Genomic DNA, 27,100 nt, shown 5'->3' with positions numbered 1-27,100 from the left:
AAGGTTTTCTACCAGAACATAGTAGGTATCTACCACCAAAAGCTGGACCAATCATTCTAAGTGCTTAATTAAACATTACATAAAAAGTTGCAGTTATTCTTTTTATATTTTTTTTTCCCAGTTAATGGGTATGGATAATCTAGCTTAGTATGAGTTCTGTTTTGAAATTGTTATAGATTTGGCTATTTATTTGGTTTAGTAAAGTCTCCTTTCCTAATTTCAGATATTCAAGCACTGGGTTAAATGAGATGTGCCCTGTTTCAGGCATTAGACCATATTTTTCACTATATGCAAACCAGAACTTATTTGTGTACCTAAATTAAAGTGTTATTTTGATGACGTGCGGTTGAATGATCAAGTGTATTTGACATAAAGCTAGTTCCTTCCTTTCTTACTAATTGTCCCTTTGACACTTTGGTACTTCAAAAGAAAGATGATATTTTCAAAATATCCAAGTAGTTCTCATTGTCATTTGTTATTATTTTATTTGGGAGATAAAGAATAGCTCCAAATAAATTAGAATTTATTATTATAAAAGCCAACTACTGGTTTTTTTTTTTACAAAATTACAAAAATTACAGTTTCTTTATTAATGTAAAGACTACTTTTGAGACCTGTGTGCTAAAAAAATAAAAAATAAAATTAAAAAAAAAAAATCCCCCAACTAAAAAACCCAAAATACCCTAGGCTCCACAGAACCTTGGCTTTACTGTCAAATCAATATTCTTATATACTGCTGTAAACTCTTCATTAAGATCAGCAAAGCTTTCTTCACAAGCTATGTTTAATTCTTCTTTTAAATACTTCTTTTAGTATATTTCTGTTTCAATAAGAATCAGTGTATGTCATCATCATTACCAATGCAATTACCAACATCACCACAGTGCAAACTACTATTATTTTGGTACAAATAATTTTTTCTTCAGGCTCAGTAGGTTACAATTCCATATTTCCCTGAGAACTAATCAAAAGCAGCAAAACCAGATGCAAGCCCAGATATTCTCTCATCTCTTGCAGTTGTCTGTCCTTAGAGGAGCAGATGCTTTGCACAATGGACATACACAATTTAGTAAAGTGTGAGCAAATGCCTTCTAAGTTTCTTGGACAATATTCCTTTCAACAGATAAACTGTTTTATGAATAGGTATTTGGTTTGTAGTGTACAGGCTCTACACAAATGTAAATGCTCCTTAGAGATAAAAAAAATCAGGAATTCAAAATCCTAATGGACAGTGAATTGACACATAAAAAAAGATTTGGGAAATTATTATTTTTCAGCTACCTAATTTGTTTTTTCCAAGAGTAGTTATTTCCTGATCCAGACAAAGATAAGCTGTGGGGAGAGGGAAGACGTGTTTTTAGAATCAGGAAATGTTTGCTTCCTTCTGCTCTTGCTTTGTAGAGATGTGAATAACCTCTATCCATTCCTCAGAAGCTGACTGAAATTCAAGGGGAAAGAGACCCGTTAGCATTCCAAAGCTATTTATTTTTATGACATTTTCCAAAGGTTTTCCAATTAGTATGCTCCTTTTTGCATGACAAATTGATTATCCTAAAAGCAAGACCCACTGTACAATGTCCTTTCATTCAGCAGAGCTGAGGAAGACTTTAGGTTTTAATGTCTCTGGGCATTTTAAACATTTCAGAAATATTTCAGCTGACACTAAAGTAGCTTTCCCAATGTGGCTTTCTGGAGCCTTAATGAACAGACTTCCAAGAACTGCCTGCAGAGGTGTTTTCTTTGTCAATCTTAAATCAACGCAAATGTAAGGGCATGTTTATTTAGTTTTACTTCATAACATTAAGAATGTTGCAGTATGTGAAAAAGCAATTTTTCTTCAGTACTATGATGACACAGTCATGGAGGGGAAAAAAATTTAAAAGAATCCATTAAGTATGAACACACACAACCCCCCCTCCCAGCAAAATCCTTTTGGAGTTGGAGGGGAAGGCTCTCATATTATGCCCTGTCAGGCATCAAGAAGAATTCAACTGATGTTACTTTGAGAAAAAACACAACAGCTGTAGAATCGATTTAATAAGAGATTTTAAAATATAAGTATAACAATCTTTACATTAGGGTTTTTGAGGGCTTTTTTTGTTAATTTTAAAGAAAGAAAAAGGCAAATACCAAAGGATGAACCTGTAACTTCTCTGACAAGTCTATCGCTATCTGTAGCCTCAGTTGCTCCACTAAGGATGTGAATTCAGATACTTGGCAGAGCTATGATTAATAATCACCTCTCTTCAGGGGGAGATTTTTGTCAAAGCCCTGAATCTTGGCCTATCCTCACTCAGCTGCAAAATAATTTTTACTACTAAACATATGGCCTTTAACTTCCATTTAATCTTCCATAGGCTAACAAGACAATACTGCTCAATGTTATGGTAGGGAGAGACAACAGCTCCAGACACTGAAAAAGGTGAGGGCAATAGCAGCTGAAGTGGCAGAGTTGACCTCTTGCCCTGCACCAGGGATCAGCTTTCATATTTCATAGACACCTAAAGATTCTCATCAACCTAATGACTCTTATGAAAGCCAGAATATGAACATGCTGGTCCTAAATTTGTTGACTGCGTAGCTGTTTTAACTGGAGACACATGCTGTGAAGAAAAATGGAATTTCAAGCAACAAATTGTGAAAACCGATCCTGTTCAGTGCCTCTTGCCGCCTCTGCCCCTGTAGTAACCCAACCTGACTTCTGACAAGCTGAGGTGATTTCGCATAATCTCTGAACCATCTGCTAGGCTATCTGTCAGTTCAGTAGCCTTGTTACTTTACAGTTTATAGGTTAAGCAGGATAAATAACCTATCAGAAACACAAACAGATTTGCCTCTTTGACACACTTTGAAGTGCAAATATTGCCTAAGTAATCATAGCTTGCTTAGTCCTAAACTGAAGAAAAAAAAAATAAAAATCAAACAAATGTCTGTTCTTTCAGAAAAGGAAATTGTTTATCATCATCTTTACAGTTTATGAAATCTAGAGCTCAGCAGAACTAAACTGATTTTTCCTAACTAATTTTTGCCTACACTTTTAAGAGATTTTTCTCTTTACCCATTTAAAAACACACATATGAAGTATTTTTAAATGTGTAAACTATGTAGAGTGAAGGTTTTCAAACATCTGTTTGCAGGGACAAATGTGTGCAAATTAGATAGAATGGTTTAGAAACTAATTTGCTACTATTCTGCTTCTAATATAGAATATTATAATTTATATGAAGTGCTCTTCCACTGAAAGCATTACAGAAAGTTTTACCACGAGACACAGAAGAGAGGATCCTTCGTACAAAAATAGTTTGCAGTTATTCAGATAGTCACAAACAATAAATCTCACAATTATCATAAATTATCATAAAACAACGAACATATATTAAGTTGATCCAAACAAGAAGTTGCCAGTAAATGCTACAACATCAGAAAAATCAAGGAGTTTGCCTTCAAAAATAAAAAAAACCAAACCAAAAAAAAAAACAAAACCCAAACAAAAATTAAATTTAAAAGATACTCAGAATTCTTCACTAACTCGCTTTTTAGTACTACCACCACTCTCACTTAAGAAAATACAGGATAATCTACATTTTCTGAAGCAATTTTCATGTGCAACTACTGACAAGGCTATTCAAGTACATGGGAAGAGGTTGCAGTTTCCTACTGTTACAAGACTGAAGAACAAAACCGTGTTAAGAAAGCAAATGGTCTCACCCTGTTGTTTTCTTACCCTAATGCTACAGAATGGACACAAATTATGCACTGAAAAAAAAATCTGCATTTTACACACAACTGAAAGCCTGAAACAGTATTATTTGCAAATAAATTATCCATTTCTGTGGCTCCCAGAAAGAATATAAAAGATATGAGCACATAGGGTTTCACATAGCCACAACAGATACAGCTTTTTTTTTTAAATAATTCATTTGCAAGCATAACCAAAAAGTAGCAAAAAGGTTCAAATTACAAGCCTGAAATGTTGTTTCTACAGTCTATTAATTTCTTTTATCCTTTTCTTCATACTGAGAAATGATCACTGCTCAAGACAATGACTTGGGAAGATGAGAAATTAACCCAGATGAATGCTAATATGTATTTATAAACCAAGCTCATGGCAGGTCTGCAGACGTGCACGTATTGATCTACCACTGCTTGCTGTTTTAATCTGAAAGTAAGGCAGTATTTCCACACTCAGCCATAAATCTTGGCAAATTTCAGCCTCACTGATTTTGCAGAGCCTACACTAACAGCTTGAAAGAATAAAACTATGAAGACATAACAGAGCAGTTCTTGTTATTCATAACTCTTTCCTCTTCCCTCTATTAAACAGTAGAGATCAGCTTGGGAGCATAAATGAGTCTCTCTACCTGAAGACCTTTTATTTTTCAATTCCTCCTCCTCCATCCAAGGAAGCCAAATTCAGTCATTGTCAGCATATGATGCATTGTCCATTATTTTGGCTATTCCTAAGCATATTTCTTTTTCTTGTGGGAGGGAATTAAGGAAAAGGAAAAGGGAAAATAAAACCATTTATCTACACTTCCCAATACTTTTTCTCTTGTTTTGTCAGAAGAGTATAAATCAAAATGATTTTATCATCTGACTACAGGCTTAGCTAGTGTGAGATTTCCTCCTCTCTGGATAGATAGGCAGACATCTATTAATACTACAAGCCCGTATACTTGCAGAAGACTACTCTTTAATTTATTCTTGCATATCAGTTTCACTTCTGGTGAAGGTTGCTAACCAAGTCTTATAACCTCAGTTTAAATAGATGACGCTCCAAGAAAGCCAACAGTCCAGAAAACCATGACATTGGAGACTGCCATAGTACAAGGGCACTTTCAACCACATCCTATTTCCCAAGCCCTGATCCATCTGCCAACTCCGAACGACAAAAAACGGTTTCTCATATCGTGAAAATTGCATATATAAAAACTACAAACAAGTATATGTACATGCATACATAATGCTTTTTCTTGCATTGAAGATGTCTTTTTGATGGTATAATGCCTATCATTAATAACTTTTTCAAAAGACATTGATGTATTTTGCATGTTTTCCTTCCAGTTTTGTAACATTAAGACACCTCAAAAGCCAACAGGATTTCCATGACTTGGCCTGCTGGGTTAAAGTACATTATAGACAAAGATGCCTGTCTGTCCTTACCTCTATCTTGCACTAATTTAACACTCCATCTTGGAAAGTGCTGACTGCCCCTCTTCTGTCTGGAAGGCAGAAGAGGAAAAAACCCAATACATTCAAATAACTTCCAGTTTCTCTGAACTGCATTTTACACTGGTACTTTTATGAAATACTCATAGTAACATCCTGCTTTCAACAGTTATTCTGTACTGGAATTAACACCTTGTAGCGAAGAAACTACAATAAAGTACGAACTCCTTTAATTTCTGGTAACTTAACGTCAATTGTATCAGAACAGCACTAAATGGACAAATTACTCAAAATCACTGCTAAGCCTTCCAGATGCCTTGTCCCCTTAATAGCATGGCATGTAGACTTTATCTCTATTTGAATCTGCTTCTGTAGTCTCAAGTCCCAGCTGTGCTGAATAGCAAATATCTCCATTTCAATAGGGAAAATGGTTGTACTAAAGTAGTTCTCTCCAGGGGTCAATATACTTCAGAAGGGCATTTAAGTGGCTGTATGTTATTGAGCAGAAACATCAGCTCACATATTATTGATTGTAACTGCATGGCTCTGTTGAAAAGATGCCTACAGTAGTATTAAGTGCTGAGATAGGGACAGAGGAGTGTTATGCATTAAAGAAATACTATCCATCTGTTGCCAAATTTTAGATAGATGAGCAATCACAAGCTGTAACACAAAATCTAAAGCGCAACCTCTGTGGCTGATGCGTCAGGGTCATATTCAGTGACACTTCCTCAGTTTCACACTGCTTAGGCAGTCTTTTGAATATTGATTGAAGCAAGCAGGAGGCAGAGTTTGATTTCTGCAGTTTTGCAAAGAGTATGTAATAGATACTTACACTAAATTTTAAATATAGCCTTTTCTTTAGAAACATCATTAACCTGTTCTGATCCCATCGCTGCAGCACCTCAGCACAACTGAAGCCCTCTGCACCATCAGTTCACTGAGCCCTGAGCTGCAGCCAGGGCTGCAGTCACACACACTGGGCACCACCAGACTGCCCTGCAGAACACACTGAGCTGGCTGAAATTCATGTGATCCCCAAACCCTCAGCTCCAGTGACTTTTGCATAATGACTATGTCAAATATCATCATGGGAAGGTAAGTCCAGTGTCCCAGACTGCACTTTGGCAGTATGCCCAAGGAAGAACTTGGATCACTAGGCTTCACAGATAACAGAGGTTAATCCTGGCCTAACAGGAAAAAACTCAACCCAATTGCATTTGTGCAAGGGGATGAGTCAGCTGGGCTCAGAGAAAATTAGGATCCTCCAGCTGGCTGTGTCAACTGCAAGCCTGGATGGAATCTACATTAAGCAGAGTAAGACATATATATTCAAAGTTTGTAAAAGGAGCATCTGTGGGAGTTTCACAAACCCAGAACATCAGCGGCCACAGAAGGGACTAGTCAAAAACCACGTTCGTACACAGAGGAAAGAAAAACCAATCAAACACTGCATGAGTGCAAAGTTGACAGGCAAGCCCAAAGTCAGTGAAGTTAATCCTGTATCACCACCTTTCTTGGAGAGATTCAACAATATATGTCAGCAAGGAAGCTTGTATGATATGATGACAGTGTTTCTGGGCTTTAAAGACCTTTTCATTTCAGAGAGCCTGAGCTGACTATTTCTTTGCCTGCAAGAGGGCAGCAGAACAAAATTTCTCTTAGAAGTTATAAAGTACTACAGGAAAGAAGCCATAACTTCTATCTGAGGATCAATCTCAATGCCTACATTTCAGACTTTAAAATAGTTTTCTAATTTTTCCAATCAATTTAACTAAACGAGATGCTTAAAACAATTCAAATAGAAACCTTAAAATACTTTACACGAAAACCACTCAGAGGCAAGGAAATGTAATAGATACAATTATCACATAGGAAGGGACTGAGAATGCAAAGAGGCAATGGCTACACCCAGTGTCAGAGAGCCACCCCCGAGTAAGGAGTTAAATAGTATCTAGGTCACTCTAAAGTCTTTCCTGCACACCCTCAGCTCACTGCATATCGGAAACGCTGTGTGGGAAGGCCAGGGAGCTAAACTCACAGACCAAGTATGACTCAGACTGCAGTAATTTAATGATACTTTTATTCCCTTAAATTATCTTTGGGATTAAAAGAATCCACACTCTTAATGTGAAACCAAATCACAATGAAAGGAAGGAACCACAAAGTAACAGATCTTTGAGTTAACAAAAGATATCTAGAAAAAAATTAATTATTAATGGCAAGGACCAAAACCTTTCCTTAGCATACTATATGGTCAGAACAGCAGAAAGTGAAGAATTTGAGCCCCAGTCAGATGTTCTTCTGAAAGCCTAGTGAGGATGATCTCAGCAACAGGAATGTCAGAGAACTGCCTGCCAAAAAAATAAAGGAGAACTGTCATAGCTAAATGCTGACCTCTACCACTAGGGGAAAGCAACTTGAGAGAAACAGCCTCACACTTCCTCTACCACTGAAGAAGTTGAACTCAAGAGCTGTCAAATATCTTTGGCACAAGCATGAACAGAAGAAAAGTATTGGATCCTGAAGAAGGCAGAACACCAATGACCCAGATCCAAATACAAATCCAGCAAAATTCCTGAGGAAAAATTAAAATTTCTGCAAATTCTCTGAACAAAGCAGAAGTTTGGAACAGAGACTAGTGAGCAGAAGAAAGCATTACCTTCAGAAATACTCCCTCCTGACTATAATATAAAATACTGAAAATTTACTCTTTCCTCTGCACTTTAAGCTGCCTCCCCATCTCTCATTTATGGAAAAGGACAAAACAAGGCACAGTAACTACCAGAAAATGAAGAGCAAATCTAAGATGCCCTAAAGGCACTCAGATGCCTTCTATCACAAGGGCGGTGCTGTATCCCCCCTTTTTCCCCTGCCCCTAGCCCTGGCCATTGCCTCGGGTTCTCCCTGTCTGGTCCTGTACCCCAGCTCCGCCCATGGACCGCCCCTGGGCCCCTGACAAAACCGCCTGCCCCCTGACCACGAGGTCTCTCTGCCTCAGGAAACCACCTGGACAAGATGCAACGATTAAAGTCCTCTGAGGCCTCCATGAGGGTCCCTTCTCTGCCTCCTTTGCTTTCACTGTGTTGCAGAGCCCAGCTAGCTGGAGCAGGAGCTCAGGGAAGTCCAAAAAGGACTACAGGAGGGCAGAATGGCTGCCCTGCCCTAAGCAGCCCAGCTGTGCTCTCCGGGAAAGCTGCAGCTTGCTAAACCAAACCTAGCACTGCAATACACAGGAACCTGAAGATTTTCATAGAGAGAAACACAAATTAATTTCCCCTTTTTCATGGCAAAAAAATTAACTAATTTTGTTGCAGCGATGCAAACTGCAGTAGGTGCCCTTTTCAGAAGAGTTTTTATTAGTATATTATACCATTCTAAAGAATTGAGCATCTGGCTTTACAGCTATATATTTAGATACATTTTGCTTTGTTTCTAATTAAACTGTATTGTTTTATATCCCATGAGATAAAGAAATGAACAATGTTCCCAAAACCTAGATCCACCACTAGGATACTTGTTCAGTAACCAGTTAACTCGAATAATCAAGTTTTGCTACTGCTCACCTTTCAGCTACATCCAGAACAGTGAGCCTGTGCTTCTCAGATTACCACCTCGATCGCAGATGGGAAAGAGTTGATCAGTGGCAGTCAGAGCTGTCCCCTCTTCCTGGGAGGGCCACTCTTTTCAAAATATTTAATGACATTTGTGAAACTGCATAATCCAGAGTGAGTGTCTTAGACTTCAGAGAATTAACAAATATATAACTGATTAAAAAAAAAAAATAAAATGGGTGGAAAAAACCTTCAGAATTTCCCATGGAACAAAGTCATATGCAATTCAGTTGGGAAGAACAGAGGACTGGGAGAGATTCTTGTGTATTTTTAAAATGTCATAACTCTGAATATTTGGAAGATGTTCAAAAAGAATTGATCCTAATTTACATTAAAAAAGTACATTCATGCTGAGGCCTTTGTATGATGATGGACTTTTCAGCAGCAGTCCTGGCTTAATAGTCTTTCACTGCTAGTACTATACCTCCGTTCTGAAATGTGGAAGTCCTATAAGCTGTCACAGAGAAAAAGGGACAGAGAGCAAGACTTTCCCTCTCATTATTTGAGATCTTCAAAATGTAGCACACAGACTTTTGGCAACAAATAAAAAAGCCTTAGCAATAAAAACAAGACAAAGCCTTCCATACTATAAAAAACATGTAGCTTCAAGTATGGGAAATGTACGAGTTTGAATACAGGATCTCTGGGGAGGAGGGGGAGGAAAGGCAAATAATTTACAAAGAATCCTTTCCAGATCAACAGTACCACAAACAGTGATGAGGGAAAGGAAATGCACACTGCTACATCAGCTCCGCTGGATACCCCACCATGCCGATACCCTCAGGCTTTGAAGGGAAATCATCTCTCTTGCCAAATGTCTTCTCCAGAACTCAGCCAAGGCATTCAGGCTTAACACGGGAGATTTCTGCCTGGGGTACTGCACAGCTACAGGTTGAAAAGAAGGAGAAAACACAATGCCAAAAGAACCAGACATTGCGGAGTTCATCTGGCACTCTGCACTCATGTAGCTGAAAAGCTCAGGCCTCACTCTCAAATAAATCCTCAGTCCACACAGTGGAGCAGGGAGTGGTTTCAAACCCCAGTGCTGGCAACAGGAGCAGTGGGTGCCAGATGCTCTGGGCTTTCCAGGAGCAGGCCTCTGTGAGCACACTGCACACACACAGCTTCAGTCAAGCTTGCATCGTCTCTGGGGCACGGGGAAGCATTTCTGTTTGTGAGCACAGCAGTTCCTTTGGGCTTTGATATATACACTAAATGAAATTATATACTGAACTATAAAACTGTGCCTGTCTCTGGGCTCCAAAAGCTCTTCAGTTACCCTTTCAGCAAAGTCCTTGAAACCAGAAATAAGTAGTTTGGCTCTTTTTCAGGTCTTTAGATTTATTTCTGACATTAAGGGTTTGCAAATAAAAGATTTGAGGTTTCTCATGTATTTGTACTACCCTGTATGAAGCTCTTTTCTCACAACTTTAGAACTTTTATTAACATAACACTTATTTCACTATTGCATTCACTCAGATGATAAAGTCCTTACTAATGCAACAGAATAATTGTTGATACTTTGAGAAGACTTGTGAAAGCTTATTAATGACTACACGTAAGCCAGAAAGCAGAACTAGGATTAGAAATATTAATAATGTGTAAGACATAAGTCCACAACGTACTCCTAGGAAAAAATACTGATCCAGACTCTGTCTTCTAAAGATAACATGTAAAATTACAAAACTGCACAGAATACAGAAAACAAGTGTTTAAGAAGAACACACATTTTAGGCTAATATATTTCAGTTAAGATGGCCAAAATTATCAGTTAATTAAATGTAATTATTTATAACCAAAAGTGAAGTTACACGCATTTTGGTGGACAATTTTCCTCTTCTGGTAAAATAAAGAGATTAAAGAAAATAAATGGAAATGTAAGGGGCAGGACAGGAGTACAAATCAGAACATATTTCTTCCACTGAAATTGATTCTGTTAATGATTAACTCAACTCACACAGGTTATTTCAAGTAGAATGTTTGTACTAGTAACAGTGTCAAAACAGACCCCAAATCAAAGTCTTCTTTTTTTGAGTTTTCATTGCTTTTTTTTTGCTCTATGTCCATGTATCATGACATTATCAACATTCAAATCAAAAATTTGACTTTTTTCCCAGGTACAGCACATCTATCTACAAAGATCAGATATTTAAACCGTGAAATGTTAATTCTTCTCTTGGTAACCCTTTAATTATTTAATTTTCTACATTTTTTGAAGGTCAAAACAAAATTTTAGGACTTGTGAGAAAACAATTGAGGATCAAGGCTTAAAATTCTGTGGAGTTTTTTTAAAGATAAACACTGTTTTTTCTATTTCCTCAGTTAGACATTTCATTGGAGGTAGCAGGATCTGAATTAAATAGTTTACCTATATTTGCTACTGCTTTCATTCTGCAGGTTAAATATGAGTATTTATTGTGTGGGTTGCAAAGTGTTTGGGGCTGTTTTTTGTCAACTGTAAATGTAGCTTGGCAATAATGTAGGTAAAAAAAGGTTAAAAGGCTATCAGAAAAATGACTGGCCTTATACAGTGTCAACATCAAATGGCTCATTTTTTAATTTCAAGGAGTTAACATTACAGAAATCAGAGCTAAGCAGAATGAACCTTTAGCAAACAAAGTCAAGACTTCACAAGATTTCTACAAGTTATGTGAAACCACGTGAGATATTGGACATTGGATATAAGCATCTGTTTGAAAATACTGATCCTGATTTCAATGCTGAATGGTTTCCTGAAGAAAAGGACAAGCTTGATGTAAGCACGCTGAGGCCAAATCCAACGTGGGCTCTAAGCTGAATCAATTCTGGACTGGTTTCTGACTGAGATGCCTGCCTAAGTGGTCTCTGACAGAAGGGACAATTTTTGGCATTACAGAATGTCAAATTAAAAAGCCTGATTAGTACTCGTTAACATTTTTAGTAGTCCACTGGAATTAAAAAATCCCTGTCAAAATGTTCTTGAATTACTGGTTATTCCAATGACTAACTGCTGCTATCACTTCCCATCTGCGTCAGGTCCCTGCTATTGGGGAAGCTGGGGACTGGGACCCTGATCAAAGGCATTCCAACAGCTGCCACCGGACATTTCTTTCCTGCAGCTCTGCGGCTGCATCTCTGTACAACAAATACCTGCAGACTTGCAAATACTCACAGATTTTACAGCCCTGCATTACCAAATCAGCTTTTTGTTTTCCAAGGAGAAATCTTCAATGGTGGTAACGTTACCAAATCTGTTTTCCTAGTGCTTCTTTTACAAGCAGCTGCAGCTGAAACATTCCTTCCACTCTCTTCTCCTCCCTCGCCCCCACTTCCTCAAGGAAATTCCATGGGATCACCATTCCTCTGGCCCCACACTGCAACAAAACACTCATCTCCCAGGGGAGAGGGAGCTTGTGCAATCACTGGATCCCCACATCTGCGAGCACAGGGCAAACAGAGTTCCTTCGTGCATCTGTATTTGGATTGCTTGTTTTTTAAACAATGTGCTGAGGAGAACTGCTTTTAAGTTAGGCTAAACGAAATACTGAGTTTGAGAAACTGCAATCTTTGCCTAGTAACAAAACGGTAAGAGAAAATTAAAACTATATTTGTTTTAAATTAGAGGCATGTCAAGAGACTATTTGCATCTGGATGATAGGACAACTTTTTTACTTTTCTCTCAATTACAAGTTCCCCGAAAATACCTATGGGTCCCTAATAACATTCTACAAGAAAGTATTATTGTAAAAAAGACACCCTGGAACTTCTCAGAGAGGATTTCAGTGTAGATTTCATTTGATCATGAATGTAAAGCTGTCTGAATTTTATTGCTAGCTAATTAAAGTCCAAATATTGAGGGGAAGATAGTCTTCCTTCACGTTATGCCAGGCTAGACACTTCATAACATGACTGCTGAAAGCAGTTGCTAAACAATAAAGGAAATAACTATTTAAACCAAACTTCACATCTCCAGGCCAATCACAATTCCCATGGCATACCACGCAAATGCCTCGTTACTTGTTGTGGAAGTCAAGCCCTGACAAAAAGGAGCATTTCAGCCTCCATATCAGGCCTACATCTCTCTGGTGCATCTGGCAAAAGGAACATACAATAACGAATTCTATTACTTTTCAGCTGTAGAAATGGGATACATATTTTTGACAGCAACCTCTCAGAAGATCACCTGCTAAGACAGAAGCCAGCAGATCCGGTTTGCACACCACAGTGGCAGGCCACTCCTCCTCTGACAGTTTGTCTGGTTGAGAAGCTGGGTGCATCGGCTGGGCAGGACACAACTGAGATTAGCTAAATCTGGTCCCAGGGCTCCTGTGGGTGTTTCTCTACTGTGTTCCACACCACTGCACAGGCAACAGCACTGGCACAGTCAAGTGAATACATCCAGGGAGCACACCTTCACCATCCTTGGCGGTATGTTTGCTCTGAAGAGCAAAACTGAGTGAAAAGTGCAACTAAGGAAAATCTACTGCAGATAATTCAAACTCCAAACCATGCCACAGTCCTTGAACAGGGAATAAAGAAAAATAGCATGCTGGTATTATACAACAGAGCTGAACAACACAAATCATATACTACTCAATTACTAAAGAATCTATCTCCTCCTAGAACCAAATGATATACTGTAAACCTGGTGTTATTTATTCAGACATGTATGCAATAATACTATTTTAAAAATGCACACATAACTCTAAAAAAAAGAAATTTGCAGAGGGCTTCTTTCTACCCTAAAAAGGTAAGAACAATAGATAGGCTCCTACTCCAATATAATCAGCATTAATACTGTTCTCAAAGGGAACAGTTTCAGAGACACTGATGCATCACATTTAATTATATGACATGAAATCATATTCCACATAATTATGAAGGCAATACTTCTCTGCAGCCAGCAAACCATGAAAGAAAAATGCAAGAAAAACAGAGACTAAAGGGGAAAAAAAATGGAAATACTTTTAAAAGAATTGGAGAAGTTAGCTTTCAAAACTTCTATCCCACTTTCACTTAGCCATACCATCTATCTAAAGGGGTTGTGTTCATGTGCTGTAAGTATTTCTAAGCAGCAGTGACCTGCCCACACCACTCTCCTAATGAGTTAAATGCAAGAAATGTTCAGACTATTTTCTAAAGTACAACCCTTTTTTTTTCTAATGAGATATGCTGATTAAAACTAGCAAATTTCTTGATCTTAAGCGACCACAGCAGTGCCAGCTCCTTGCTACAGTAAACATTTGAGCTCCAGTTCACCTCTTTTTGGTCCTAAGTGTGTTTAAAGGAGATGAGAAATGGCAACATAGGAGAGGTCACAATTACACAGCAAACAAAGAACATGGAAACATTAATATGTTAATGGATGTCATGTGACAATGAAAATACATCTTTTATTAAGAGAGGGAATTGAAACAACTTTTAAGTGATCTTGCCCCAAAACAGGGAAACATTGGAGTATATAACTAAGTAGGTTTTGAAAACAAAGCTGTATATCACACCTGGCTCACATGTTTTAAGAAAACCATTAGCTTGCCAGTTGTTTTAGCTATGCCTGTGTTCATGATGCTGAATATTTAGCAAGGAACCCTTAAATTACTCTCTTAACAAGACAGGTGATTTCAGAATGCACATATGCAAAGGCAGCCACAGCAAGGTTCTGTTTCTGTGTTCAGACCATCCTGGCACAGAGCAATGGCCTGTTGTGGTAATTCTATATTTTGTTACGTTAAAGCAGCTGCTTTCCTGATTGTAATCCCATTAAAAATCCACAATATGACCCTACAGTGATAAATTAAGGGGGAAGGCCAACTAAGTGAAACTGTCCAGAGAAAAAAGCAATTTCAAAAATATCCTATAGACTACAAACAGCTTGACACAAGCAGCACAGTGTGAGAAAACAGCCTGGAAAGGAGAATACCAAAGGGTGGGCTGGCCAGATGATTTATGCTGAACTGAATAGAGGAGACTTGGGTTAAGCCTCAAAGCTTGAAATCTCACCCAGGGACTGGGGATTGTCAGGAGGATGCAGGATCTGCTGCATCATCCTCATTTAATGATGTAAATGCCACAAAATGAGGTCTCTGAAGAAACTCAGCCTTACAGAGACACAATGCTGCTGCAGGCCAGCAAGTAAAACATAAGCAAGACAGTGGAAAGTACAGGGCTTTGGAACCATGTGGCTTCAGCATAAAGGTCATCCTCAGCAAAGCACAGTGCTTAGTGAGAGTCTGGAAAGTACCTAGAAAACATGTCAAAGCAAGTTACAAACTCCTGACTGAATCTGCTAAGACCCAATCACGTAAGTTCCTAATCAAATAAGCAGGCTCAACAATTTCAGTGAATAACTGGAATGGATTTAATCTTGTATCTTCAGATCCAGATATCCAATGAGTTAAAAGAAATTACTAAGAGTCACCAAATAAGAAAGTACAATTAAAGCCTAAATAATATATTCAAAACCCCACAGAACAGCTGAAGAAAACATATCAAGTATTGATACCCACACCAGGAGAAGGGAGTGCAATTAGGCATGGCTGAAGTTACCACTGCTTCTGCAACCCTGTCAAACCAGCTCTTCATGGCAGAGGCTTGCTCAGTGCAGCAGATCTCATGCAATGGCACTCTATGGTTGTGAAAAGAAACCACACAGCAGGGTCAGGCAGCTTCCTGCAGGCTTTCCCAAACCTCACTGGCTCCTGACCTCCGCTCCTGTCCTTCTATTTAGCTGACTGCTCCTGTCCAGCCTCCCACAGAAAAGACAGGATCTGTGGGCCACTGCATTGATTGCTTTGCCTGCTCCCACATACCTGATGGGAAGCTCTTATGGCCATGACTGACTCACACTGTGTCCCCCCGACACTCCTCTGGCTCTGGACTGACTGTTATGACATCCTTGTGACAAACAATACCTACTTTAGTCCTCCCCACACTTCTGCCTCTGGCACAACTGATATGAAGAAATTTGTTTTCTACTCAATGCAGAACTGGAGTAGCAGGCTCAAGTTTGAATGAACTATTCAGAAACACGGCAGCTTCATTTCCCACACAAAAGCCAGTAATACTCTCTGAAAAACAGCCATGCTCCCAAGCCCTCACAACAAAAACACAATGTGCTCTTTTCCACTTGGAAAAGAGGAAAAAAGCTTCACCTAATAGAAAAACAGAATCAGACCAATCAGATGATGGTGGAGACAGATTTGTAGACATGTATACTGGCAAGTTGTGCTCTTGCCAGGAAAATACTTTTCCACAAAGCTGGTGAACGTTTGTTCACTGTGTTCGTAAATACTGCACAGCTGTGCTAAAACAGGAGAGCAAGCCCAACACTTCCATAACTGATAAGAGGTTTCTCTAGTGATTCACCAAAAATAATTAAACAAAATAAAAACATGGCCAATATTAGCACTGCTGTCATGACAAGAACTAAGGCAAATCCTGACTAAAGCAAATAAAAGTCACAGTATAACAATCCCCCACACAAGAATTCTGTAGATTTTTCAAGCTTGTCTTCTGAGGGATTCTGTCAGAAGCAATCCTTCTCTACCATAATCATCATTGAAAATAACTTTTCAGTAGAGTGTATATGATACAAGTCCATGATGATCAGAGGGAAAAATCTCTGTAGATGGGATGTTTCTGGTACTTGCAATGATAATAATGTTTTTCAACCATTATTTCCTAAACCCACAGGTGTTTCTCTTCCTGATCTGACATCAGCCAAAAGATACAAAACAAGCCAGTGACCTTTTTATGTACATCCACTGAAAGCTGCTTATTGCCAGCTAGCAAGATCATTTCTACAATATGCAGAGCAGCCTTTCAATCCATTCTTAGCATCAAGCACTGCAGTGAACACCCTCTTAGGACAGCAAGACCCACTCTATATGGAGAAAAGGAGGTATCATGGGTTAGCAAGCATAATCCCGGAAGTGATGTTACTCTGAAAGCCTCTCAGTAAAATCTTAGGCATTTGGAAAGAGCTGAAAAAAATATTTCAGAGACCTGGAGTAAACAACAGTCTATTCATTGACTTCTGTGTGTCCAACATTTTATTCTCCATTTATTTTGTATTAGCTTAAACAACGAACATGGTAGGTTCACTTTCAAGATTATCTTGTTACATCCTAGAAGTTTAGGCAGATTTATAAGAAGGACATGGTTTGCATCTGAAACTTTCCATGGTCTACAAAAGTGGCTTACTGAGCTTCAATGAGCATGGAGAAGGCTGCCATTCCTATCTTACTGCCACATCAAGTTAGTTCTTAAGGGACTATGTTGTCCATGTCTAAAGTTTCTGGACATCTCACTTGCTTCCTCAGCAGAAATGGAGAATTTTGAGACAGTCTCCTTTCCTCTTAAGTAAAATGCTTAGGAGGGAAATATCTCACAGGAATAATTGCCATGACCTTCCAAGTCTATAAATTCACATCAGAATTGATTTAACAACTTCATGGCTTAAGTTCGTCTGTTCTTTATTTATACAATTCATGCTATTCCAACTACAATTATATATTGAAAGCAACAACAAAATTGGAACCTTTGGCTATCCAAGAGGAAGGGGACCAGTTACAGCGAAGTATTGAATGTATTTTTTTCCTAGGTTGTTCATGCATCAATGACATCTGAGACTGTGCAAACCAAAATGTCTTCAGAAAGAGATTAAGGAGCTATAGTAACCACTGCACAAATAGTAGTTACTGGGGCGGCTCCAGTGCAAAATAACCTCACAGCTCTGTCCTAACATAACATGAGTGCACAGGCCAAGGTTTCTTCATTAGTTCAAAAGACAAAAACGGGAAGGAAAAATCCACTTCTGTAAAACATGCATTTGCAACTAAAATGCAAGTTACAAGAGGTCATTGTCACATGGGAAGCTGTAAAAATGTTTAATTTATCAACAAGTCTTTTCACAGGTTGATTATCTATTCTCTTCTCTGCAAAACACAAGGATTTCATTTGCTGTTGGAAAAATGAGCAAATATAATTTTTTTTCTTTAAAGACCTGAGAGCAAGCTGTTTTTATTATAATACTAAGATGACTTATATGTGACTACTACCCTGAAAGTCCATGGGGGATTTTTTAATAAAAATAGAAAATCTCCTCTATAAATTAGGTATCAGATTTTTTGCAATATTCAAAACCAAAGGTACTTCATATAAGTTTGGATTTACAAGCTTAAATTTACAGCTTCTCCTAGCTATTTTTCTTAATTGTGTTGTGCTCTGTTTTTGTATACTCCTAGTCATTTATCTGCTAAATGGAACAAAAAATTTTTTTTAGAATTTCAGACAGTAGCATTATATACAAATCTCAATAATTCTTCATCCAAGACAGTTATATTTGGAGTTTTCTTACATGTAGTATTGAAAATTTAGCTGAGTACTTTTGATTTCAAAATAATCCAGACAGGGCACTAAGAATTTCAGAAGTATTAAGACATTTTAAAAATTCAGTAAAACATTTAAGGCAGGTGATTTTAAGCAGTGTATAAACAACCCAACTGCACAGTCTTTTGACATATAATCCATATTTGAAAGTAAGAGGCATGTGCTGCTGCAGAAATTAAAAAACAAAAAAATAACTCTCATAAGCAAAAAAACTTACGTTAACAACACTGCCTGAAAACCTTCTGCTAAGCCAGAACTTCAGGCACTAGAGAGGGTTCTTACATGGATCAACTATTTCTAATCATAAAAATAACTGTGCAGTAAAGTATAGCCATAAATTAGTCTGAAACTAGGCTAAACCTTCAAATGCACATTGTAGTTTACAGTGATTCGGAACAATTACTCGCATTTGTATCAACGGATTATCTTGGTACTGAACAGAGGAGATCCTCTATGCAGGCTCTCAATAGCAAGTTTCACCTTTAGGTATTAATTTTATCTGAGATTTCAACAGCACTATGGGTAATCACAGTTTTTATGAAAGCAGTGGGTTGCTTCAGTTCACCATTGTATTCCCACTTTCTTTGCTTCTCCAAAGTGTCAAACAATCTTTTCCTTCTGATTGCCAATGAAGTTGAAACCTGCCACCATAGCACAGCACAGAGGTGTTTGTTTATGGGTCTGGTTTTCTTCCCTCATAATCCAAACATGCTGTATACCCACTATAAGCTTTTAAGGTACGACATTATAATTAACATTTAAACGTAGTACTTACGGTTGGCATAATTTTACCAGGTCCTGATCAGTGGTGTTTGGAGGCAGTGCTCTGATGTAAAGGTTAGTTTTACTTAATTGATCCCATCCTGAGTTGCTGCTGCTACTACTGTTGTTATTACTGCTGGTGGTGCTGGGACTAGGAGGAGCCATTGGGTGGGCTGGTACAATGGACTGCTGCAAAGGAAAAAGCACGTTAGAGTAAAGTACAGGTAGCAATCACAGCATGCACATCAGCTCAGTCTACAGCAGCCTGGTTACCATTTGGAGCACTGTGTTCAATATGCGCGTAATTACCCACAGATTTTAAATACAACTGCATTCACGCAACATTTGGGACAGGATCCACAGGCACATTCTAATACACCCAACCACCATTTGATGCATGCTCAGTGCATGACAAAGGCTCAAGTTATATATAACCTCCACTGAATATCACTCGTAGGATTTTATCGCTCCTCATTGTGTCAATCTGGTGTGAAAATGAAATAGGAGACATTGTTCCTCTAGGTGCCAGCAGGTACAAATTTTATAGCTCCATGGCTGTTTCACATGTCAAATTGTGGCAGACACAAAGACCATGCTCTTTCCTTAATCTATCCAAAAATGCAAAAATAATTAGAAGCCCCTTTTCTCTCTCTTCTGGATTTTAGCACTTCACACGATACTGCTACTGATTTCTTTAAGATAGAGAAGGAGCACTGATAGCTTAAGGACCAGACTTTAAATGAATGGTGTGCTGTGGCAGAACTTTCATACTGCCGACTATCTCCATACTTGTGGATTACTTCACAACTGTCAAGAAAAAGGCCCTATATAATGGTAAAATATTCAAGTTTCAAAAGGAGAAAAGCCCATAAGTACTTCTACCTACTCCTCAAGGTATGTAACCCTATAGCTCTTAAAATAAAAATATCCTAGAGGAAATCTGCAGTAGAGAAATCATTTGCATTAACAAAAGTATAGCAGGGTACTGTACAAAAAGTACTATGAACATGTCTGTGGTATTGTAAGAGAGGAATACTTCAAAAAATATACTAGAGAACTGAAGTTGCCTGTAAACATCTTGTGACTACACGGTTTTCACTGACGAACTGGCTGCATGTGCCCCCTTTCCTGCAAAAGCCTGAGCTTCCACCAGAAGCTCATAGCGAAGAATTGGCCTGTAAATGCAGAGGAAAGGCACAGTAGGGGGAAAAAAAAAAAGTGGAATAAAGTGAGATGTCAATGCAGACTCACTTGTTCCCACCCTAGTGCCACTCTCTTCTTTGCATTAGTACAAACAGTTGTATAGCCACAAACTGAACCAAAAAATTATCTTCCCTGATCTGGTACACCACATGTGGCTTTGCACTATGCAAAAGCTTTGGCTGTCACAAGACAGGAAACAGGAATGTGAAGGCAGAGAGGAAAGGATTAGAGTTTACCTCTGTTTAAAGCACCCATGAAACTACACACAAGAAAATAAACAAGAAAAGCAAAACTATTTTGGAGATAACCTCAGGAAATTGGAATGAAAGTGTGAGTGGGAGAAAAGTACAAAGGCATGCCTTGTATCAGATACTTTATGGTAATTACGCATTTCTTTTTTGTGTTTCTCTAGGAAGGTTTTGAAATCTTCCAATTTGGCATGTTGCAAAGTTTATTGTGCAGCTATAATGGCCTGGAACAGCCAACTGCAAGACTTGCTATAAAATCAACATTGATAAGTAGTAACATTATTGCTGCCTACTTTAATTGAATTGAAAATTACATAAAAGAATGAAATACATTCCTGATCATTTAACATTTCAAAACTGAATATCAGTATTTCATTGCCATAGGGTTAGAGATTTTTTTGTTTTGCTTGGGTTGTTTTTAATAAAGATTTTTAGAAACATCAAATCTCTTCCAAAATATTTATATTTGGAATTGAAGCACTGATCTAGAATTTCTTCCAGGGAAAAAGATTAAATGCTCTCTTCCAAGTATGCAATGGAAACATTGACGGATTTTAACAATAGCAGCTCAAGTCAGTCTGTCAGACCACTCTGCTTCCAGTAACGCCAGGCAATTATTTTTAGGGTCACAAGCAATGCAGAATGACAGAGCAACTAGCTTCAAAACATTTTCACAACAGAACAGACTTAGTCTGGCACAGTGATATTCTCTTCAAAAAGCCTTCAGTGAAGTTCTCAAAATGCAAACAATGATCAAATGCACAACTGCTCTGTTCATGGTTTCGAAATGCGCACATATCGTTGCCAGAAAACTCAACATACACATACCTGTCTTCATCTAAACTAGTAATTACAGTTGAAGGCTAAGAGCCTCTATTAAATTTTTCAGGATCTTTGGTTGGGTTTTGTTTTTATTTCTTACATTGGTTTTCCCTTAAAATCTTTGTTTTTCTATGTTATGAAGAACCGGAGTTTTGTAAGATCTTGTCACCAGCTGGCCAAAGGCAGGAGAGGAAAATGTGTCTGTGTGTAGAGAGAGCAGGAATCCTAACTCTGTAAAACATAAGCACTCCGTTCTGAGAAAATTAAACTTCTATTTAAACATGAAGATGTTCTAGTGCTAGTGGTCACATTCAAACATGACGGGAATGTAAATGGGACTACAGTTGTCTTCCTAAATTTACAGACAGAAGGTTTTTCACTGCTTCCACAGAGACTATTCATACCTTTACAAGCCTTAAAAGCTTTACAAAACACATGTGCTAGGTGCCCTACAGCTCTCAAAGCCTGCAACCCAATGACAGCCAGCCAGCCACTAAAGGGACAGTGACATCTTAAAGCCATACAACTAAAACACGTTTTTTACATTAAAACTTTAATTTTAAAATCTGAATCACTCTTTCCGCTCTGTTCCTCATCGACAACTACTTGTAAAAACTAAATTATAGAGGTCCCTCTGTTGTTCAAAGGGGCCTTTTTTTCCAGTTGCTCTTGCTGCAAAGGGCTGGTTGGCAGTGCAGCCTCGACGCCGTGACTGCGCTGGCGGAGCCTCCTACGCTGACAGCGCAGGCCAGAAGAGTTTCTCTGCTGGCGTAGTTGCATCACCTCCCAAGACAACATCAGCTAAGCCGATAAAAGCACTCTTCTGCCTGTACAGCTGCATCCACACCTGGGCTTTGGCCAACATATTGATGTCAGCGAGAATGTATGACTTTTTTCCACACCCTGGCTGATACACTGTGCTTTGCTGGCAAGACATTCTGCAGTGGAGACCTGGCCAAAGTCTGGGGTTGTTTGTTTAGAAACAGCTTTCACAAATCTTAACTGAGAGCTTTGTCTAAAACCTGAAACCAAATTTGAAAAGTTTTGGTTTACAAACTGTAGTTTCTGCTGCAAATCCATATCTAAAGCTGTTCTTAAGTTTTTACTACATGGATCACACAACAACTCGCAATATCGCAACATACACAAAAATACATTTATTCTTTTTTTTTTTTTAATCATTCCATCTTAAATTAAAACATGGAACTCAAGGATAGGAGGAATGAATGTAAGCAACAGACCATTATTTCTTGTGACAATATTCCTGTTCACAAGAGATACCATTGTCACACTGTTTTGCCATTCCCTCCTTAGTTTTCACTCCAAAAGGTAATTAGCAATCATTCTTTTTACATAGCAGTTTCCTTCCTCTCATCTTCAACAAACACCTAAGCAAAAAAGGCCAGCGACAGAATAATCAGCCCATCTGCTCTGTGATCTCCCCATCCCATTCTGGAGCCAGCTGTGAGGAGCTCCCAACACTCCCGCCTGATCTCTGAGGGACCTTCCCTCCAGCTCTCCGCAGCCCCACCACAGAAATGGGAAAACCACAGGTACTTATCCGGAAAATGAAAAGCTCAGTGACTGAACAGTCCCCATGAAGTGCCTTAAAACAAGGAGAGTTGTCTGCCTGTGTTTTCTTCTCAATATAAACCCCAAATGGGAATAATTGCAAGTACTGACAACCAGCTGGAGAATATACTCATTTTATATAAGCCATTCCTGTCTTTCTTATATACCATTCTATGCCTAAGGACTGCAAAGGAGTCAGAGCAGGATTTTGTCTACCAAGGAAGAGAAGAATCTCTTTGCTGTCAGCTGAAGAAAAAAGACACCAAACCAAAACGGAATAACCCCAAGAAATTCCATTGACCTGAGAGATACTGATCCCTGCTGCCTTCAGACTACAGAAGTCCAACAGAACTTCAACGAGCAGAAGATAACTTGGACAATGACTGTCCCAAAGCAGAGTATGATCACTACAGTAGCAATCCATTTAAGTCTCTAACTTTGTGCAATAAAAGCACACATATGAAGTTAGATACCATACTAGCATTTAATTATGAGTTTAATCACTCAACTAAAATTCCTAATGGGAAAAGTACCACGACTTTTAACAACAGAGTTAGTTCTCATACATCAACTCTAAATTCAAACCATAAATTGCAGCATACAATAACTATCAGATTTAGCCAGGATGCTACTTGGATCACCTCATAGTATGAAAATCTCATCAGCAGTGTTTCCCTAGCTTTGTTCAGGTGACTAAGCTACAAGCACCTGCTTACCCCGCCTGGCTTTGCCTAACCTCACTGATTTTGAAAGCAGCACCTTCAATAACTGGCATTGATATAAAAATTACCATACATTTTTGGATATGTGCAACAGTGAGAAAAAGTATTAAATCTGGATTTATTTTTTGTAAAAGTGGGGGTTGCTTGTTTAATTTATTTATTAATCTACCTAACACTTTAGGTTAGAGAGAGCTTTACATGTACAATGAAAGCAAGGGCTCAGGAGAACAGAAGATGCCATACCTAGTGAAGCAAGACACTGCAACACTTTGTGTACAGCTTAGGAAACAGAAGTCATTTGGAATTAAATCATGTCCCTAGCAGAAAGAGCAACTCCGAGTGTTTAACAGAAATGAGTGTTCATGGATGAAAACAGTCACTTTATTGCTTTTCTTTAAATAAGGAAACATTAAACCTTGATCACTTATTCTAAGCCAGCAAAGTAACTGCTGCAGCGGAGATGCCATTTTGAGTGTCCTGCACTATTCTGTTTCATGTTTTTCCTCATCATGTCTGAAACATTATGGCAAGCAAAACTGAATTTCTGGAGGCCTCTCCAAGTTCAATTCTCAGTGGACATGAGTCAACTAGTAGAAACCGAAAGCTCTGCTGCTGCTTTACTCACATCTCCTGCCTTAGGGTAGGTTCTCCAACTGTTGTTCTTCAGTCTGTAAGCGCTTGTCACAGGAAGATTCAGCAACCAAATCTAAGCAATTTCAGCATACCACCAGTATAAAGAGTATCTCAGAAGCTCCAGACTCCTGTTGAAAATCTCAGGCAGGAAAAACCCTGATACCTGCCTCCTTTTTCTCCTTTAAACCACCAACCTTCACTTTTCTTTGCATGGATAAGATAAAAAATATGATTTCATAGTGACACTGTAGGAGTCGACAGGACTATTCCAGCAAGGGCTGGTTTCCTGCACAAGGCAGAAACCATGGATATTGTGTTTTGTGATCATACAGAGCTATTTGCATACCCAGGATCCAAGCCTACTGCATCTTCCTTTAGATGGTGATGACGGGTGTTAGTGCTTCAGCCACATGGAGCAGAAACAACTACTGGGGAGATGCAGGACCCTGAGGATGGCGGCTGGCATCAGACAAAGACTCTGCCTGTTACAAAACATCACAGGCAGCCCAGGAGCACCTGGAGATCCAGCTGTGTTTCTCCCAAAAAACTCTCTAAGTTTTCCCTATCTTGGTATGAAAGAACTGCGCCAAAAATACTACAGTTGGGATTACAGCAATGATGGACTGCAATAAATAGGATAAAAATTAAGTACTCAAGGAAAAAAATATATCACACTGATATATTCACTGAACTGAACTCTTGCCTTAATACATAAGTTTTAAGAGGAGTTTTGCAAGATAAAAATATAGGGTTGTATCTTTTTTCTTGGCTGTATGTTACAGCCAAGTCCTATGAAAACTATTTTTCTAAATACAGGTAACAGTCTTTTCCATACTTAAAGAAAACAAAAGGAAACAAAACCATAGGTGGATAATCATCGTGCATCTATGAAGATTATAATAATTTAAAATATATATATTTTCACACTCATTTGTTTTTAGTTAATATTCTCTTTCTTCTTCATTGTGTTTTAACTAATTTTAACTAATTTGCCAGTAAGAAAAATGTTTCTGGTAAAATCCAGGGAAACAGTTAATGCATTTTTTCTGAACCATTTAAAGAAGCCCTTCCTTGAAATAGAGAAATGCATGAATGAGTAGGTACTTCTCACAGCTTCCTTTTTAAAAGCTCATGAAGAGTGGTTCTATCAGCAATGAAACAAGACAAAGCCTGGCATAAACCCCTAGTCATGGCTCAGATGCTCCTAACAATTTCACCTCTAGACTCTTCTGATTATAACTCAAGCTCTCTCCCCACTGAGCTATTTTGCTTCTTTTCCTCAGATCTTACAGTAACATAGCAGGACTGAACTTGTTCTCACCAGAAAGCAACAATTACTAAAACCAGAAAGTACCCAAGTAAACCATTCTAGCTTCTTACAAAATGTCACGTCTTCATATTTTTACAGGAAATTGAACCAATATTATTTAAACGATGCTTATTAAAGCTTAATGCAACAGCAATCTTCTGTTCCTAATGAAAGAAAGCTCAAAATCTATCTACATCCTTTCTATGAAGACACTTGAGAAAGCATGAGCATAATCCCAGCCACATTGAAGTATATGACAAAACCCACACTGATGCTTCTGAACAGATTTTTTTCTCCAAGAATAGGGTGTGGAGAATTTTTCATTGTTTTTACTTAAAAAAAAAAAAAGCTTTCTGACTTGGAGTTGGCAGGTGAGATGGTAACAATAAAACAAGAAATGAGCACAAGAAGCTGGTTCAGGTAGCTCTTCTAGAGTCTCAGTGATAAATGAAAATGCTTCAGTTCCCAGGAACTCACCTACTCCACTGACCTTATCCCCTGACATGGATTTTTAGGTGCTCCACTGACTGATTCCTCTAGTTCAGAGACAAATAAAAGGTGCAGAATACACAAACCTAGCCACACCACAGCACAAAAGCTATCCCAAAGGAGAGCAAGGGGAGTGATGAACCAGGCTACATCCTGTTCCTTTCCAGACGTAATGAACCCTCCCTTTCCCCTTCCACCTGCTCATCGTGAATCACAGTGTCCGTCTTCCCTCTCAGTTTTATACCTGGATTTCCTGGACTATCCCCCGAAACAATACCTTGGTACCTTGCCCTAGCCATGACAGAATTATTGATGCATATAAAGCAAAATATTTGAGTTTTAGTTTCTGAAAAATGAACAAGCTGCAGCAATCCAACAGCTAGGCCACATTAAAAGAATCTAAAGAGAAAGTCAAGATGCTGAAGTACCTGAAGAAAGAGAGCATGATACTAAGATCTACCAGACGGACAAAAAACATGTACATGTTTTTGTGGTTAGCCCTTCACTGAGCAATAGACACAAAAGAATTCACTGCCAACTTCCTTCTTGATTCTTGTACATACACAGGCCCATGTTCTTCACTGAAACCAGCCAAAGCTTTTGCCCAGGATCCAGAAAGCACAGAGTACTGAATATCTAGACTACGTTGAAGTTTTTGTTCTAGCCTGAGGATTCAAATTACAATTAAAAGAAAACACATCCATTTTCAGAGAGGTGTAACTTGCATTCTAATGGTTTATGCAAGCACCCGAAAGGTAGCAAGTCCAACACATGATGCTGAATCCAAATAATAAAAAATTCCTCCCTTGCATTATGCATCTCTTGGTACATGTTAATAGCAGGGTATAAAATCCTACTATGTTCTCCACAATAGGAAACATTCAAGATATCCTTGGTAGGAGAAATGCTTCACCTGAAACAGCAATTAACTTAGAAACTCCTGGGTCATACAGTAGTTCAGAGTAGACCATAGATGGTCACATAAGAGCTTGCAAGTCACATACAGCTCACAAGCAGTTCAGTGGCAGCTCAGAGGACAGCACTCATGGAATCTAAGTAAAAAATTATTCAATAAGCTTTTCATAAGCATTAAGAGGTTCATAGCGGTCCTTTCTCGTTGTATATAGGGCTCTGCTTTAGCATTAATTAAACAGGAAACTCCTACCTCACTACCTCCATTTAAAAACT

At 38.5% G+C, this 27,100-nt stretch overlaps 1 protein-coding gene across 3 annotated transcripts in view; it reads right to left on the bottom strand.

The window, feature by feature from the left end:
* Positions 1-27,100, bottom strand: part of RBMS1 (RNA binding motif single stranded interacting protein 1) — a 144,047-nt gene that overhangs the window by 46,302 nt on the left and 70,645 nt on the right. For all 3 annotated transcript variants that reach the window (XM_069020831.1, XM_069020832.1, XM_069020833.1), the window contains exon 2: positions 18,928-19,103. In XM_069020831.1, coding sequence (XP_068876932.1) covers positions 18,928-19,103 — 176 coding nt within the window. The remainder of the gene's footprint in view (positions 1-18,927; positions 19,104-27,100) is intronic.

This window comes from Aphelocoma coerulescens, chromosome 7 (assembly GCF_041296385.1).
Source record: "Aphelocoma coerulescens isolate FSJ_1873_10779 chromosome 7, UR_Acoe_1.0, whole genome shotgun sequence".
Lineage (NCBI taxonomy): Eukaryota > Metazoa > Chordata > Aves > Passeriformes > Corvidae > Aphelocoma > Aphelocoma coerulescens.
This window is presented reverse-complemented; position numbering and strand designations above follow the sequence as displayed.